This window comes from Antechinus flavipes, chromosome 2 (assembly GCF_016432865.1).
Source record: "Antechinus flavipes isolate AdamAnt ecotype Samford, QLD, Australia chromosome 2, AdamAnt_v2, whole genome shotgun sequence".
Lineage (NCBI taxonomy): Eukaryota > Metazoa > Chordata > Mammalia > Dasyuromorphia > Dasyuridae > Antechinus > Antechinus flavipes.
The window spans coordinates 221,203,044-221,221,601 of record NC_067399.1 but is presented as its reverse complement, the minus strand read 5'-3'; the positions used below and the strand labels follow the sequence as shown (position 1 = coordinate 221,221,601).

General features: G+C 37.4%; 1 protein-coding gene across 1 annotated transcript in view; it reads right to left on the bottom strand.

The window, feature by feature from the left end:
- Nucleotides 1-18,558, bottom strand: part of ALK (ALK receptor tyrosine kinase) — a 1,046,930-nt gene that overhangs the window by 752,314 nt on the left and 276,058 nt on the right. The window contains exon 2 of the mRNA XM_051976205.1: nucleotides 17,707-17,819. Coding sequence (XP_051832165.1) covers nucleotides 17,707-17,819 — 113 coding nt within the window. The remainder of the gene's footprint in view (nucleotides 1-17,706; nucleotides 17,820-18,558) is intronic.

The window sequence follows — 18,558 nt, the reverse complement described above, 5'->3', positions numbered from 1 at the left end:
ATCGGAACAAAAGTGAGTGCAAGGGATAATGTTGTAAAAAATTATCCTGGCATGGGTTCTGTCAATAAAAAGTTATTTTAAAAAATTACAGCTTCCTTGGATGCCATACTGACTATCTGAGCAGGAAATTTAACCTCTCAGAACTCCAACCAACTATCTAAGACTATAACTTGCAAATTAGATGCAAATCTATATTGAGAGAGGGAATTTCTTCACTGGAAGTTCCTTAGACTCATGAAATAACAGCTCCTAATACTTACTTGCCTCACCCTGCTCCCCATCAACTCCAAACAAACAAACCCACAGTCCTTAATATCTTATCCGCTGTCTGACATATTAGGTGGTTAATAAGTACAGATAAATTGATTAGGTCTAATAAAATGACTTATGGAGCTTCTGTATCAGAAAAGTCAAATTCTGGCATAATGGACCCTGAAAGTCAGGAGCTCTGGGTTATAGTACCAGCCTTATCATTTTCTCGCTATATACTCTTGAGAAAAGCCTCAATCTCTCTGAGTGTCAGTTTCCTTATTTAAAAGATGAAGCTAATAATATTAGACCTAACTCTTTCACAAGATTTTTAGTAAGAATCAAAAGAAATCATGCATGCAAAAGCATTTTTAAATTTAATGAGTGTTTATGTGTGTATGAGAAGGGGACTAATTAATGAGGATCTAATCTTTAGAGCATGTGCAGGTATTCCTTCATGAACTGAAATATCAAAAGAGTCGTCTGAGGTCCCACTGTAGCCAAAGTAGGTAGAAGAAGAGGTGGAAGCAGTGGCCAAAAAAAATTTTTTTTCCTGAGTTCAAGAGCTCTTATAGCTTTTGATTTTTGAAGTTTATAGATTGAACCTGGTCGATTCTATCTTTATATGTATAGTTGCCTAATATCAGAAAGAGACAGCTAGGAAACTTAATGGATAGATTGCTGAACTTGGAATCAAGAAGACCTGAGTTCAAATGTGATGAAACACTTACTGCTGTGTAATGTTTGGAAAGTCACTTAAACCTGTTTGCCTCAATTCCTCATCTGTAGAATGAGCTGGAGCAGGAAATGGCAAACCACTCCAATATCATTACTTAGAAAACCCAAACTGGGGTTATAAAGGGTTGGACATAACTTTAAAGTGACCCAAAACATCAGAGAAATATCAGTCCAAAAGAAACAATTGCACCGTGTGTTCATGAACACATGGAAGACAGGTGGGAGATAGTGCACCTACCATTCCTTCACCAACCCCCCAGCTCACAGGACTCCCTCGCTTGATTTTAGAAGGGAAAAGAGACTGAGAGAATGGGGAGGGGTCATCTCATTTATATGACAATTCATTTCAGACTCAGCATCTTTTGAGTCTTCTACTCTTCTGGCTCTGCAACTAATTAAAAGCCTTTTGTAATCACTCTGTCCCAACAGCTCAATCACTCATATCCCAAACTGGCTTCCCAAACTTCCATATGTTAAATATGCTCTATTTAAATCACTGGGAAGGACAAATCTAAACATACTTTAAGGACTGGGCCTTTACCAGGTCTCCTACTATATTAGCACTACATAGTATAGGTAGAGCATTTTACCCGGAATCAGGAGTGGATCCTGGAATCAGGATCCAGATTCAGAACTTTCAAGTTACTTAACCTCTGTCTGTCTCAGTTTCCTTATCTTAAAAATGAAAATAATAATTGAATTTATCTCGCAGGGTTTTCATGAGGTTAAAATGAGATCATATTTGTGAAGCACTGTTCAAACCTTAAAGGGCTTTATAAGTGCTAGCTATCATTATTTTTATCATATTATATTATTATTATAATAATATCTATTTTCATATTTGTCTTTCATCTAGGAAAAGTAAAACATGTAAGATATATATGTGTATATATAAAATTTTCATGGGCTCAGAGAAAGGTCAATATTGTTTAATTGTATCTCTCTGATCTTGGATAAGTCACTTCATTTTTCCAGATTTCAGTTTCTTCATCTGTAAAATGGGAATGACACTATCTGCCCTGCCTGTATCATAGGTTTATAGTGAATACCAAGGGATGTCATTTCATTCATTACAATGGAAACCTAGTTTAGGGGCCTCAGAATGGTCCCTGGGTTCACTACATTGTTTTGATTTGTTTACAGAGAACAAATATCTGACTTGTTTATACTACAGTTGAATGGCTAATAAATTGGGCAGTGGAGGAAGGTCATGGTTGTGATTTTTTTTTTTTTTTGGATGGGTCCAAATAGCATTTCCTACCCTGGTAAATCAGTGTTGCCAATGGACTGTGGCTGCTTTAGAATTCAAGCTAAGGTGTGATTAATAAAATCTGACATTTTAAAATGTTGTGCTGGTGATGTTTGGGGTCTTTATGGATTTTCTTCTTCCTTCCCCTCCTCCCCACACTCCCACCCCATGGAGAATGCCACAGGGCTTTTCCAGCTTAGGCTGATGGAAGATATAAAGTAATTTGACTGCAGTCAGCTCAGGGTAGAAGCAAATTGTGAAGTGCTTTTAATTGCTTTGTGAATTGTATTTCCCCCTCCAATCCATCCCACACTCAGGCTGCCAGATTAATCTTTCTAATGCATAGCTCTTATTCTGGCCCTTCCCTACTCAGGAGTCTTTCATGATTCCCTATTGCCTATCAAAGAGAAGTTTCACTCTGGCATTCAAGGCCTAATGCAGTATGGCTTCATCTTACTTTGCCAGCTTGCTTTCACATGGCTGATGTCTCTGACCTTCAGATTTTTATATGTTCTAATGACCTTAGATATGTTTCAGTAAAACTGGATTTTTTTTTTTTTACTTCTCATTGAACAAACCTCTCCTCTTCCCTATCACTGTGTATATTTTTCCTTCCTGTCTCCTCTGTTGAGAATCATAGGAAGCTATCTAGCACAATTTCCTCATTTTATAGATGCGGACACATGTCCAAGGAAGGAAGTTCCTTAGAACTGGGGAATAAGTACCAGCTGAGAAGGCAGAGCACTTGATTTACATCCTGTCTCTGAAATTTGGTATTCATCTGACTTAGGCAAGTCACTTAAACTAATTATCTGTAAAATAAAGGGACTGGACTAGATACTTTTTGACGTCTTTCTCAGTTTTAGATTTACAAGTCTATGAGGTTAAGTGAGAGTAAGTGAGGTTAAATTAACCAAAGTATAGGTTTTACACATCATCCCTTATGATTTGACTCTAGGTCTTTTGGCTCCACTGCCAGAGATCTTTCCACTATGCCGTCCTGCTATCTTTCCAGATTTAGGACAAATGCACCTTTCCCCATGAAGCCTTCCCTTATTCCTTAGCCCTTTCACAGAATTTCATATCTTTATAATGTACATATTAGCATATTTTATTTTTTCTTATGATTATTTGTGCACATATATCCCTTTTCTCTTCCTCTAACATATAAAATCAATGAAAGCAGGGACTTCTTTTGATTTTTATGTGTTCTTTGATGATTGGTACAAGTGCCCTCTATAGAGTAGTTCAAGAAGCAAATCCCAAATGGTTTATCGCTTACAAGCACAGATCTTCACAAAGCAACCACAGGACTTCACAGTCTGTCTCCACTCTGAACTGACTAGAGTTCTGACATTTTACTCCCATGACCAACCTTCCAACACTCAAAGGACATACATACAAGATGATCTAAAATTTTGTCAGCATAGGGATCTACCTGGGGGATCCCTTTCCCCCAACGCAAATTGCTGTTTATAACTTAGTATATTAGTCCTAACAAAGTAATTAAGAAGCACAGAAGAAGCTGGAAGAGAGTTTTGTGGTAATCAAGCCCATCGTTCTCATTCAACTGATGTTCAAGGTCACACAACTACTCTACAATATGGGTATGTTTTGAACCCAGGTCTCTCTGATCTTATGGAAGCTAAGTGGTACAGTAGTTAGAACACTGGACCCAGAATCATTTTCCTAAGTTCAAATTTGGCCTCAGACACGTATTACCTGTGTGACCCCAGGCAAGTCACTTAACCTTGTATGCTTCTGTTTCTTCCTCTGTAAAAAGAGCTGGAGAAGAAATAGCAAAGCATTTTTGCCCAAATGGCATCATGAAGAGTTTGACATGACAATGATGATGAAAAAACCCTCCCTGACATTAAGTCCAGAATTTGATCAACTATGCCATATTGATTTTATTTAGTTAGTCAGACCACAATAAGTCTAATTAAGCACTTGCTATGACCCAAGCATTCTGCTAAATTCTGGGAATACAAATATAGCCCTTTCTCTCTAGGATCTTACATTCTAATGAGAAAGACAACATTTAAAAAGCAAGCTTGAAAGGTTGGGTCTGGAAGGGGGAAAGAAAATACCTTTGTAAAGGCATGATGGAGAAATCTTTCTAAACATTCTAAACAAATTTAAATTTATATACTGTAAAACAACAAATTTTGAAAAAGAATTTGTTAGAAGTTTATTAATAATTTGTCTAAATTTTATTAATAAAATAATGAATATTGTCCAAGTAGTCAAATATAAGTAGGGCAAAATGAATGTTTGATAGTATTTTAATGAAATAAATTAACAGGCACATATTACGGTCTCTATACAACATCAGCTAATCAACAAATTTTTTTTGAAGGCCTACTGTATGCAAACTGTAGTCCTTAGATAAAAAAACAATTTAAATTTAGTGTCAAAAAGGATCTTATAAATTATTGAGGCCAAATATCTAGAATTGAGTTAATCAAGCCAGAAAAAGAGAGATTTGCCCAATGTCACAATTAGCAAGTATCTGAGGTGGGAGCTGAACTTAGAACTTCTTAATTCCAAGTCCAGAGCCCTATCCAATACACTATACTACCTCTCCAATTGAAGTGCTACATAAAAATCAACAAAACAGTTATTAGTATTAGGGGTGGCAGGGCTTAGTATCTGGGATGTATGAGAAATAGAGAAGGGGATAGGGAGGGAAATAGATGAACAGAAAGTGGGAGATAAAGTGAGAAGAAAAGGGAAAGAGAATGAGAAAGAAGCGAGAGATGGTTGCTATGTTCCTCCTAAGTGTTCTCATTTGAAGGCTGAATCTCTTCCATTTCTTCAACTGATTCTCATATGGGTTTGGTTCTTTATTTCCTTACTATCTTCACCTCCATCCAGACTTTTTTCTCTCTCTAAGCCTTAACTTTCTTACCTACAAAATGGGGATAATGCTACTTGCATTCTTTACCACATAGTATTATCAGGAAAGTGCTTTATAAACAGTAAGCTATACATCCTTATACATGTGTGCACAAAAGGGTCACTCAAAATTGAATCTAGATTTACTTAAGCCCAGAGTTGGAGTTGCTTGTGAAAGCCTTTCTCCACATTTATTTTATAAAAACAAAAATGTAGTATTATTTCTTCATGGAAGAGAATCATAAGCAATACAAACATGTCCTTTCAGTCAGTTAAGGGTTTTTTGGTGTTTATATTATGATGGAAAACAGGCTGATGCAGGCTGAAAGCATCATTGATCCTGTTTAATATGGTCTGTAGACTAAGTGTCTTATAAAACTAACAGATTCAAGTGGAAGACTTCAATATATGTATGAATCCTATAGCATCAACACTGTTCCTGAAAGGACTAGTGTGAAATGTGGGGAGTCCTGCTAACAAGCTACTGTAATGTGAGGAATCTTTCGGAAACACAAAGGGAAGAGGGAGCAGTGTGCTTCATTGAGTCTTACATATAAACAATCTGAGGAAGAAAGGTGAATGAACTAGAAGCAAACAAAAAAAAAATAAAAATTCTGCATTTAACTGGAGTGAGACTGGGAGAGACTTAGATCCCTAAAGGTCTACAGGAACTGAGGAAAATCAAAATATTAGAGTATAACCTTGTATATTGAGAAGATCTTTGGACCTGAAATCATAAGGTCATAATGTAAATACAGGTTCTGTAATTTACTAACTCTGAGCAATCTCCCTGGAGCCTCAGTTTCTTCATCTGTAAAATCTGATAATAATAGCTTCTACTAATGACCCCAAAAACTTCTATAAAGAAAATCCTTTATACACCTTAAGGATCTATGAGTTGTTTTGATTTTGCTGAACAGCATTTTTTTCCTTTCTTTTTTATTTTTTTTTTAATAAAAGGAACGGCTTGTAGGTTGATGAAGGAAAAATGGATCTATTTGGAAATGATGGTGATATAAATGTAATAGGTTTGAGCTGATGATGCGTGGCCTCAGACTGTAGAAATGCCCTCTAGTTAAAGTATGGGCACTTTGTTTAGGAATGATGCAGCCATCCCTTATTGGTTCCTTTGACTAAGGACTATGTCAACAAAGATTGGTGGCTGAGCCAAAAAGAACCCCTTCCCCTGAGCTCCCCAACTACTCCATACCCCCTTTTCTTTTTTCTTTTATTATTTTTTTAGTAAAGCTTTTTTACTTCCAGAACATATGCATAGGTAAATTTTCAGCATTGACCCTTGCAAAACCTTCTGTTCCAAATTTTCCCCTCCTTTTCCCCACCCTCCCAGATGGCAGATAGTCCAATACATGTTAAATATGTTAAAGTATAGGTTAAATCCAATATATGTATACATAATTATACAGTTATCTTGCTGCACACGAAAAATCGGATCAAGGAGGAAAAATAAACTGAGAAAAAACAAAATGCAAGCAAATGACAACAGAAAGAGAATACACCCCCTTTTCTATAGGCAATGAAAGGAAGTAAGAGAGTTAACCTCTGGTATCTTTCAAGGAGATCTCTTTGTTGTCCAACAAACACTCAGTGTCAACTAGCCCTTGTTTTTCTAGCTGGAGCAGGGAAGGGATTTCTCTTCTACTCATCCCTTGGCAGCAATGAGACTTCACACATATTCTACAGGAGCATGAGCTGTTCCAAGTGAGCCAGAAACCAGACCTCAAGTCCTTGGTTGCCTCTTCTGAGCCAGGTCACTGTACAGTAAATGTGAGAAATTGATCTTTCTAGCCCCATTGGTAACAACTTGAGTTTGTAGAGACAGGAACCGATGTTCTGGCAGGAGATAATTTCATCACTAACTTCTCAAAAGAGAAGCTAATAACCATCACAGATAGTATGATTCCAAGGTGAATATGAAATATCTGTAGAGCAAAACTATGATGTTGCCTTTACCTCCTGAAAAGAGGATAGTAGGTGACCTAATACTCTTTTAGCTTTTAAGCATATGTTCTATATTAATCAATGCTTAAGAGGCTTTTGAGCTTTAAGAATTTCATTTTTAGTAGAGTAAATCAACAGTCACCCCATAATTAGTATTTATTTGATGCACCTAGTACTCTTCTGGAAGAGTCTATCATAGTCCAGTTTTTAGAAGATCTTAGATAAAAGCTCTAACTAAGGCTAATTTCTGGGGTGGGAGGTAAATGAGGTAGAGAATGAAAAAAAAAAGCCTTATCTATTTAGACTATAGGCTCCAAACTGAATCTAGATCCCAGAGTTGGAGCTTCTTGTGGGAACCATCCCCAGATTTGTTGGATTAAAAACAAAAAGATAGCAATAAAAAATTAAAAGTTAAAGCTTTTTTATAAAAAGAGTTATAAGTACAACTTCAAAGACAGACATAGATGCAGTGGTAGAAGTGTTTGCTATAATATTAGTATCTTATCTAGCAGGATAATACACTTCCTGAGTCAAGCCTTATCTGTGTATCTGAGTATTAGGCAATGTAAAGAGATTTCACCAGAACTTGAAAGAGAATTTTGATCTCTCTCATATGTAAATTGACTGGTCAGTAGATTTTTCTAGTTCTATTAGGAAAAAGAGATCATAATAGAGTACACTAACTCTGGGAATATCTGGTTCTGGTGAACAGTTTTTGGAGGGCCAAATCACACTAATATGAGATAGATTATATTAGGTAGACAGGGTTCCTGGTTTTCCTATATTTACACATTTGGAAATATTTGTGCATCATTTGCCTGGAGTTAGAAAGAACTGCAGAGATCATTGAGTATAGCAGATTAAGAAAACAGTCATAGAAAAGCAGAGTTAATCCAAAGAGAGGAGTCATTTTCTATTGAAAGTGAGCTCACCTGGATATCTCTCTTTGTGCTTGACATGATTCTTTTGCATTGTACCTTAGGATGCTACAGAACTACCTTAATGTCATTCAAAATCCCTCAAGATGATTCAGGCCAGTTCCAATGGTCTTGTGATGAGGAGAGTCATCTGCAACCCAGACTGTGGGTTCTAGTGTGGATCATAACATAGTATTTTTACCTTTTTTGTTGATGTTTGCTTGCATTTTGTTTTCTTTCTCATTTGTTTCCTTTTTGATCTGATTTTCCTGATAATTGTGGAAATATGTATAGAAAAACTGTACATGTTTAACATATATTGAATTACTTTCCATCTATGGGAGGGGAGGGAAAAATTTTCGAGCACAAGGTTTTACAAGGATGAATGTTGAAAATTATCTATGCATATGTTTTCAAAATAAAAAGCTTTAAAATAAATTTAAAAATAAAAAAAAATCCCTCAAGAGTTCTACCTCACTAACCTACTCAGGAAAAATCAATAAATGCCAAACACTTGCTTCCTAGATATGTATGCCATCGTATGAGCAGTTTCAAGCAATGTGTACATTGTCCAGATTCTATATCTTGAACATATCTGCAATAATATAGCTAGGAAGGGCATTTTGCACACATATGGCTTTCCTAAATAGGTCAACTTAAATTTAAATAGTTTCCATCTCTTGGATAGATCTGGAACATGGACAAGGACATGGATCCTGAGTTGAATAGAAGGATAAGGGGAGAAAGACAAATTGTTTGAGAAATTTCATAATTGGAGAAATGCCAACAAGATTCTCTTTAAAATAAAGGTTCATATTTTTAAGATCAACATTTTTCTAATGCTATTGTTTGATTATATATGGAATATCACATTCTGACAAATTAAAGTTGTGGGTCATCTAAGAAAATGAAATGGCACATGGTGGATACAAGTAGATGGGAAAATATCAACAAAAAGTTGCCCTAGAGAAGTAAAAATATCATCAGAAAGGCATATGACTGGAAAAAAAGTAGGTGAATGAGGTGGGAAAGCAAAAGATAATAAATAAATGCACCAACTGTCCACATGCTCTGTTGATATCAACACAACAGAAAGGAATTCAGAGGAATTTCCCTAGTATATTAGAGAGATCCCTCGGGGAGCATTTATAAGAGGACATGGACAAAAGTCTCATGGGATGTGTTTGGGTGTGATCTCTTTAGAGTTGTTAAACTTACATAGAATGTGGTTGACCCAGATGAAAACATAACTGTAAAATGTTTGATAAAATAAATAAATTATGAAGAACACAGATAATGCTAATTTGTGGTTTTCTAAGTCAATGGGCAATCTGCAGGGATCCATTTCTATTTGATTTTGACCTCTTTGGAATCTATATCATTGGAGTGAACATCCCTCTCAATGGCATCATGGATCCACTCAAATATCTAAAAATGTGCATTGATTCCCACTGGTTACATCCAAGTTTTGACAGATGCTCCGGGGCTCTTCCAGCACATCCATGGATTGTATAGCTGGGGGGCTGGTACAGCTCCAGGGGTACTGTGCAAGGCCTGCCCTCATTGCTTGGTCTCAGAATTCCAAGGAAGGGAGACACTTCTGAACTTTTCTTCCTTAGGAGGGCAGAAAGCCTTCCTGTTCGTTCAACATATCCAGACTGGCCATGTTTTAACCTCCTCCCCTTCCCCTAAGCTCATCTCTTTATGACTCTTGAAATTGAATTGCAGTCCCTTGGGGTATAGAGGTCCTAGATTTAGGGCCTCCCAGGACTTTATAGATGCATCATTGACTCAAACATAGACAATACCCTAGAGACGTCGTGCTATCCTACTACAGCAGAGGCAATCTGTGTAATCAATAAGGACAGTGGCCCAGGAGTCCAACCTTCTTCCTATGTGTCTGATTTGTCCCTTCAGTCTTTCAGAGTTCTGAAATACCAAATTCACATAGTTTTGAAACCGAGGCATAGAAATGCTTTTATTCCCCCGGAAACGTTAGAAGTAGACCAGATCAGGCAGACCTTGTCTCAGTGACATCTTCTTTCCCTCCTGGGATCCTCCCAGCATCCCGAATGTCCTGAGACATCTTGAACAACGATGGCCATAGCAGCCTATTTGAGAAGGAGCGGACTGAGGCTCTGGAGGCACAAAGTGTATCAGTGGAGGACCCACAAGTGGAGGCAGAAGCATAGCTCAGCTGTGTTCGGTTCAAACGCTGTCTCAGACATTAAATCTGTGACCCCAGGTAAATAATGTAACTCCTCCGGGCTTCATTTTCCATAACTATAATATAATAGGGCAGGACTCTAAGGTCCTTTCCAGCTCTAAATCTATGGTCACTGTGCTACAGGATCAAATAAGTTAGGATCTGTAAAATGATTAGCACAGTCTTTGATAGACAGCAGGTGCTTGATAAATGCTTATTCCATTCACTCTCTGCTTATGAGGTCCTATTCAGAAAGACCTGCAAAGGCCTCCCATGATTGTCAGAGTGTTATCCCAACTTGTTAGGGTTCTAGAGAGGCAATATGGCACGGTGAACGGAGACTGAATCAGAAAGACTCGGAATTGAATCCCCTCTCAGAAATTTTCTGTGACACTGACCGACTTACGGAGTCAGGGACCAGGAAAGAACACTGTTACTTGGCTCATCAGAGCAAGGATAGGAAGCGAACATAAAGGAAGCTGAGGAAGTCTCCTGGCAGGGAAGGGGAGGAGGACTTTTTTTGGCCCTGATGAGACACGCACAAAAGATAAGGAGCCATTTTGCTTTGAAGCCTGGCTCTTGAGAGTGGAGATGGTGGTTGCTGCCAGGCATATTAATGTGTAATAATTTTAGAACTGTGATCAAACCTTCTCTTTGCCAGAGACAGTGATGCCAGTCCCATAAGGGATGGGAGGCCTTTTTGTTTTCTCTTCTTGGTTTCGTGATTGGTTTTTAAATTATATCTATTTAACTAGATATCTATAAATTTGACTTCCCTGTCAAATAAATTGATACATTAACAGGACAGGGGGGAAAGTAATTAAAAAACCCTAATTTACTAATTTTTCCTCTTCTTCTAAAGCAATAGTCACTAAATTGCATGGATCCCTATAGACCTGAAAAGCAGAAGTTTTAATAGAAGTTCCATTCAATAGCCAACAGAGCTCTCTCAACACAGCTGCAACTAGGCTGAGATGACTATGGCTTTGCCCCAAAGCAGCAAAATAGAGAGGGCATAAAAATGCTGTGTATGCACTCCTTAAACAGTGTAAAACTCCTCATTGGCAGGCACTTTACATAACAAATCTGTTCTCAAATCTTGTCACTTTTACCTTCATGACAGATCTTTTAGAGGCACCCACCTCTCCACCATAGGTTAAGGGTTCTTGTCATCTCTCCCTATTTCAACTGATTATTTTTGCTAACTAGGTGTTCTGGGGAGTCTGGCATAGTGCACAGAAAGCTGACCTCAAAGATACGTCCAAGTGTTGCCTCTAACACGTATTAGCTAGTGACACTTTTACTTCAGTGCTCCTAATATTTGCAGAGCAGAAATGCTCTGCTAAGGCATTCCTTGTTCATGGCTCTGAATGCCAGGGATAGGAGAGTTTTGGTGTAAAGTGAGACTAGACTAGGCAAGATAATATTCCTCATGACTGACTGTGCTGTTCTCCCTATTCAATACACTCCACTGGCTCCTTATTTCTTCCAGAAAGTTATATAAAATCCTCTCTTTGGCATTTGAAGTCCTTCTTAATCTGACCCCTGCCCACCTTGCTAATCTTCTTGCATATGACTCCCCTCCATGTATGCTATTAGCCAATTATAAGCGAATTACTGGCCCACTTGCTATTCTTCACACAAGATGCTACATCTGTGGACTTGGTGCATTTGTAGGAGCTGCTTCCCACTACTCACATACCCCCATTCCTAGAATGTTTTACTTCCTCATTCCAACTCCTAGCTTACTTAGCTTCTTTCCATGCTCACCTCAAAAACCTGCCTTGGGCAGGAGGCCTTTTCGGGCCTCCGGACTATTCACGACTAGTCCCTTACCTCTAAAATTTCCTTTAATTTATATTGTTTGTATCTTCTATAGAAGGGTCAACCATCTGGTACTGAGGCTTACAATCTTCCCAAGTGCAAAAATCAAAATAAAATAAAATTGGGAAATATTTATCAAATTAAAAAGACTATAAAATTTAGATAATATTACATTGAAAATCTGTCAATGTGCAACTCACTGGGATACTTAAATCCAGATTTCCACTTGTTTGACACCTCTGATATCCTATGTACAAGGTTGTTTGTGTGTTATCTTCTTCAGGAGAATGTGAGCTCCTTCAGAGTATGGACCATATTCTTGCCTTTCTTTGTGTCTCTGGCACTTATCATGGGCTTGGGCAATTATAAGTATCTAATAAATTCCTGCTGATAAAGAAAATCCCTGAGGCAGTGGATAGAGGCCTAGAGTCAGGAGGATGAAAGTTCAAATTTTGTCTCAGATACTTTCTAGCTGTGTGACCTTGGATAAGTCATTTAATCCTGTTTGCCTCAGTTTCCTCATCTGTAAAGTGAGCTGGAGAAGGAAATGGTAAGCCACTCCATCTTAACAATCCCCTCATTATATACCAAAACAAACAACAAACTCTAAGACTACAAATAAATAAATAAACAATCCCTAAACAGGATTAGGAAGAGTTGGACATGATTAAACAATACCAAGAAACTCCCAGTCATTGACTAGGAGCCTAGTTAGTTCATGAGATTACTTTGCTTTACACCAAAACTATCATATCATATCATTGACATTCAGAGCCACGAATAAGGAGCATCCTAGCAGATGCATACCTGCTCTGCAAATATTAGGAGCAGTGGAAAGTGACTTGTCCAGAGTCACACAGGTAATACGTGTTAGAGGCAACACTTGGACATATCTGGTCTTCCTGACACAGAGGTCAGCTTTTTAGCACTACGCCAGACTTCCCAGAACTCCTAGTTAGCAAAGATAATCAGTTGAAATAGGAAGCTATCCTGGAAAAGTCAAAGGTAAGACAAGGAGATGTTGTGCTTCCCAGAGAATGATGTACAAATTGATTCTGGTCATCCTTAAATATAGGGAAGAAGCTAATTTCTTTATCTTAAGAGCATGGAATCTTATATTTGAAAAGGACTAGGATCACCTAGTCCAACCCTCTCATTGTATGAAAAAAGAAATTTGAGGCTCACAGAGGCCTACATCTTTCACGAGTTACTTAGGTAATGTTAGATCTGAAATTCAGGTCCAAGGCTTCTGGCTCTAGACCCAATCTGCTTTTCTCTTCATATTGCAATTGGTAGTTGCACTCAGGAGAGACAAAACCTTAGAATACTAAAGACCTGAGAGGGTTAGATCTGGAAATAATTTTGTGAGACCTAGCCATTTTACAAAGGAGGAAACGGGTCCAAGAAAGGTTCCATAGGGTGTCAAAGGTCCTGGGATTCAGATGCATCAGTCAGCCTTAATTGGAATCAGAGTGTTGAATATCCCGGGTGAGTGTTAGTTTGGTTACTTCTGCTTGTATTGCATTTATTCATTTTTTTTCAGGCATGTCCATCTTTTGGTGACATGAGATTTCGGATTTCTTCAGCAAAGATATTAAAGATACTAAAGTGATTTTCCATTTCCTTCTCCAGCTCCTTTTACAGAGGAGAAAACTAAGGCAAACTGGATTAAGCAACTTGTCCACACTAACACAGCTAGATCTCTACAGACAAGGTCATACAAGGTGTTTTGAACTCTGGAAGATGAGTATTCCTAGCTCCAGGACCAGTATTCTTTCCAAATACTGTGTCACCTAGCTGCCCTTTGATCAATTCAACCTGAACTTACTGAACCACCAGCATAGCTAAATGTAAGGGAATGCCAGTTGACAGGGGGTTTTGGACTTCAGGCCTTCTGTTTTTATGTTTCTGGAATTTTTAGTGATTAAAACTACTTTTCAATAAACTCAGTGTCCTTAATTTCTCACCACCTGCTGCTTCTGGTAGAACTGATTTCTATCTGGAGAGGCAGTTGAGACTCATTTTTTTTTTTTTTAGACAAACCTATAAATAAGTCTACAGTCATCAGGAGCCGATGATAAAAAGGCAAAGGAAAAACTTCTGATACGGCTTCCATCAGAGCCCTAGGGAGAGATGGGCTGCTCTCTGCTTCCAGAAGATGAAATTAGTGAAGCCCCCGTCACTCACACCTTGTGACAACTAAGAGCTGGAATCCGATACCAAATGCCACTGACGAAAATATATATCCTCCAACATAAAAAGCCCCAACGTAAATTAGAAGAAATATGGAGAGCCTTCAAAAAGGTAGGTCAAACTTTTTCCTCAAGCAGATAATTACAGACTGGGGGTGAGTAAATCTTATTAGCCTCTCTCCACCTCATCTCTCCTCATAAAACAATGGTGTGGAAGGAGCTGCAGTCAATCTGGGGCTGACACCTTGCTTAAGAAAGGACAGAGCTAGCTGCTGCCCGTGGCATTGCATACTGGGCTCACTTTCTCAATTAGTTATTCTGGTCTGACACCCACCAGAACTCGGGCTGGAAGTAGAAAGATGGAATATTTTCATTTTGGCCAAAAAAAGTAGAAGAGGTGGCTAGATCCTCATGGCCATGAAGGTTGGGAACGTGGGGATTAGGAGGTGTGTGTAGGGGGGTGTAACAGGGTTGCTTTGTAGGTGAGAGAAAAGTGATTTTTGAAGGGAGAAAGTACATGTTTCCTTATTTCAGTCTTTTGGACCTGGCTAAAAAAAATCTTAACCTGTGGAAAAGTTTCGATAGACAATATCCACAGAAACTTATGTTCTCCTTAAGGTGCCTGTATCCACTTGTTAAGACTTAGTTACTTATCACTGTCTGAAAAATTATCCCTTCAGGCTGGAATAGTCTGACCAAATTTCTCTGTCCAAGTCTGAGGTCTTGAAATTAATGAAGTTATTAACATTTCTGAAAATGTCTCCTCTATAGCTCTTGACAGGTTTTGATTTATGGTCCTGGATCCTGCCTAATGTCTCTATCAAATCATAGAGGAACATGGAAGTAGGAAGTCTAACCTGAACTTCATCATTGGTTTGCTTTGTAGAGTGAATGATTTAACCTCTTGACTTTTGGGACTAGTCCCATCTCCAATGGTCCTGGCTGACTGACTGATTTACCCCTGAATAAGAATATAGTGGAAAGATCTGAAATCACCAAGCTATTTAGGTACCTTGGCAATGAGGAGATAATAGGTACTACAAGATATAGAACCAAAAATAATAATGAAAATGACTATACTAATTGTATCTGTAAGCTTAAACAATATTTGATCAGTAGCAGCCTTGATTTTTCCTTCTTTCCAAAAGAGAAAAAAAAAAAACAAAACAGAGTGCTATTTAAGCTAAGAAAGCTGGCCAGTTCATAGATTCATAGACCTAGATATGAAATTAGGAAACATTTCTCATTAAATTAAAATTAATCCTCTTAATTTTAATTAACTTCATTAATTTGACATCCCTCTTCACACACGTATACACACACTTAGTCTTCAAGAGAGACTATTTTTATAACAATCTAATAATGATTTAATTTTAATTGAGACTCAGAAGAGAAATATTTCATTCAAAGTCATTCATCTAGTGAATGGTTGAGGGGGACTTAGAAGTTAAGTGGTCAGACTCATGGACGAGCTGTTCCTACAAGTGACTACCTTAGAAATAATATTCTACAAATCCTGACTTCCCCCAAAGCCATGATTTTGGAAATAGATAGTGGACTATAGGAGTCCATTAGAAATTTCTACTCCTAGCATGCATGGTATAAACACATGAATATAAATTGAATTCAGGTGTGAAGGGTTCTATCTTAAAGTAGATCTCATGGGTGGGCTGTCAGAATTATGGATGAATAGCTAAAGATTAGGGAACATAGGAAGTTAAGGCTCAGGAATTTGACATGAGAAACATACTGAATTGAGATAATGAAATCACAATATATGGAAAGATTAAAGCTGAGATGAGGTGACTAACTTTTGGGATTTCGTAAAAAGGGGATAAGTACAGTAGAAGGTTGGATTTGATGACTTCTAAGTCCTACCATCACAAATTTGTTCCTCTCCTAAGAATTATTTTTTCTTTCTGTGGAAAAAGTTATGCACAAGGTTCTTTAGATATATAACAACACTTATTTAGGGTTTCAGCTTGTGAAACTTTCTGGGCAAATGCTCCCAGAATGCCAGTGTCTATTAGTGCAGTGTCAACATCAAATGGTGATCAATTAGTATGAGCCCACATAGACTAACACCATGTCATTCTCATTTAGAAGATAGAACTTAATTCATGCGCTCCTGCATTTTTATTATATAAAATCACCAATAATGAGCAAATTCTCTCTGAATTTATTTTATTTCTGTATATCTACATCATGAATTACAAAGTTGATTGAGAACATGGTTGATATTATTTGTCTCCAGATAGATTTCAAGCTATTTGCCTTGAGTGTCCAAATTGCTAGTGATGGCTCTGATTGGGATGAAGTTCAGAAATGAGGAAGCAAACAATAATTAAACATGTTTGCTATTAGCACTGTGACTTGATACTAACTGAAGGAGAAATAGATAGCCTATATTGACCTGTGATTTGGATGAAACACTGAATGAACTGCCTGTTTCCAAATGCTTCTTCCAGAGCTAGTCTCCACCTCCCCCTGAAATCCAGGTCATTTTCTTCACTGATGGTTTAGAAGATATTTGTAAAATGGAGATATTCTATAACACTCCTGAGTATAACTGATAACAAATTAAAATATAACTGGAAAATATTTAACAAAATAAGACAATAAAATATAGACAATTCCATATTTTGAAACTAAGCTAAAAATGAAGCCCAGAGGGATCCTTGTGTATGGACTGTTGGTCTTCATTTCTATTTGAGTTTGATATACTGCTCTAGGAGACCACATTTAAAATGAATACACGTTTCTATGACTACAAAGAAGGATTATTTTGTCAAAGTAGCTGGTGAGCTCCTCTGAACCTAAAGGCATAAGATGAAGGAAAGTAGTAAATTCTAACAAAGGGATGATGCTGTTGGTGCTGGAGAGAGAATAGAAAGTTAACAAAGCCTTAGGAGGGTGAGGGGGTAGCAAGTTGCTATATGTAGTCAGCAATTAAAGAGAAAATGCTTAGGGTGAGAAGGGGCCTAGGTGAGTGGGAATCATAGAAATAGTAGTTGGAGGGGCCTTAAAAGTCATCTATTTCAAATATAAAATATATATTATATTTTTGTATAATTTTGTACAATTGTTAAAACTCATAAAATTTCATTGACTTTCCTAAGGTCACAAAGGAGAGAGAGAGAGAGAGAGAGAGAGAGAGAGAGAGAGAGAGAGAGAGAGAGAGAGAGAGAGAGAAGGAGGGAGGATAAGTAGCAAAGTCAGGTTTTGACCTCAGATTTAAAAAAAAAAAATGGTGACAGATGTCAACAGGTTAAGAGGAGTAGGGAGAATGCCAAAGACCAACTTCAATTTCCATATTATTCCAGTTTCAAGTTCATTGGAGAAATACCTCCAAGACCCATGGATCACTAAAACATGAAGGTAATTTGAAGCCCACTCCACTATCACTCTCATTTTTCTTTAATTATGAGACTGACATAACTAACTGTTCAAAATATCCTTTAGAAATGCACTTACCATATCGACTACGTTGAGAGAAGAAAGGAGGAGAATCTTTCATGATCCATGTTAGGTTCCAGATAAAGGGCTCTGGAGTGAGAGGAGGGATGTTTATAGAAGATTCCAGGGAGCTTGGAGCTGTATATTAAAAAAAGGAAAAAAATACTAATTAATGTGCCCTCTGATGATGCTTTTGAAAACAATTCTAAGGACTTACAGATGTCTAATTAAATCCAATTTATGAAATCAAGTACCACATCTGCACTAGGAGTCACATAATATGAAATGCTAGAAACTTTAGAGAGGAAGATATCCCCCAGTCCCAGTGAAAAGTATTATTCCATTTCAAATGAAGGTGGCCAGTTGTGTGATCACTTAATCTTTTTGAGCCTCAGTTTTTTTATCCACAGACTTGTAATTATATATATTTTTTACTATTGCCTAATAGAAATGTATTATCTTTTCTATAGAAATAAAATGAAATTGGATATGGAAGTTCCACTGATGCCAATAGCCACATAATTAATAACTACTAATGTTTTAGGTGGATATAGTCTGACTAGGACAGAGTACAACAGGTTGATAATCATTCTTTTAAGAGGAAATACCTTTTTCTTAATGCAGTCTCTATCTGAATTACCTTTTTGGACAGAGAGAATGTTGATTTATATTAAGCTTGTAGTCCACTAAAATCTAAAGATACTTTACTTCAGAAGTAAAAATACTTCTCATTATGTTTGGCTTTTGTTCACTTCCCCTAAATTTTATTTTAATAGATTCAGTCCATTGCTTAGCCAGTTTGAAGATTTTTTGGATATCAACTCTTTTACTCATTGTCTTAGCTATCCTGCTTCAATTTGTACAATCCCT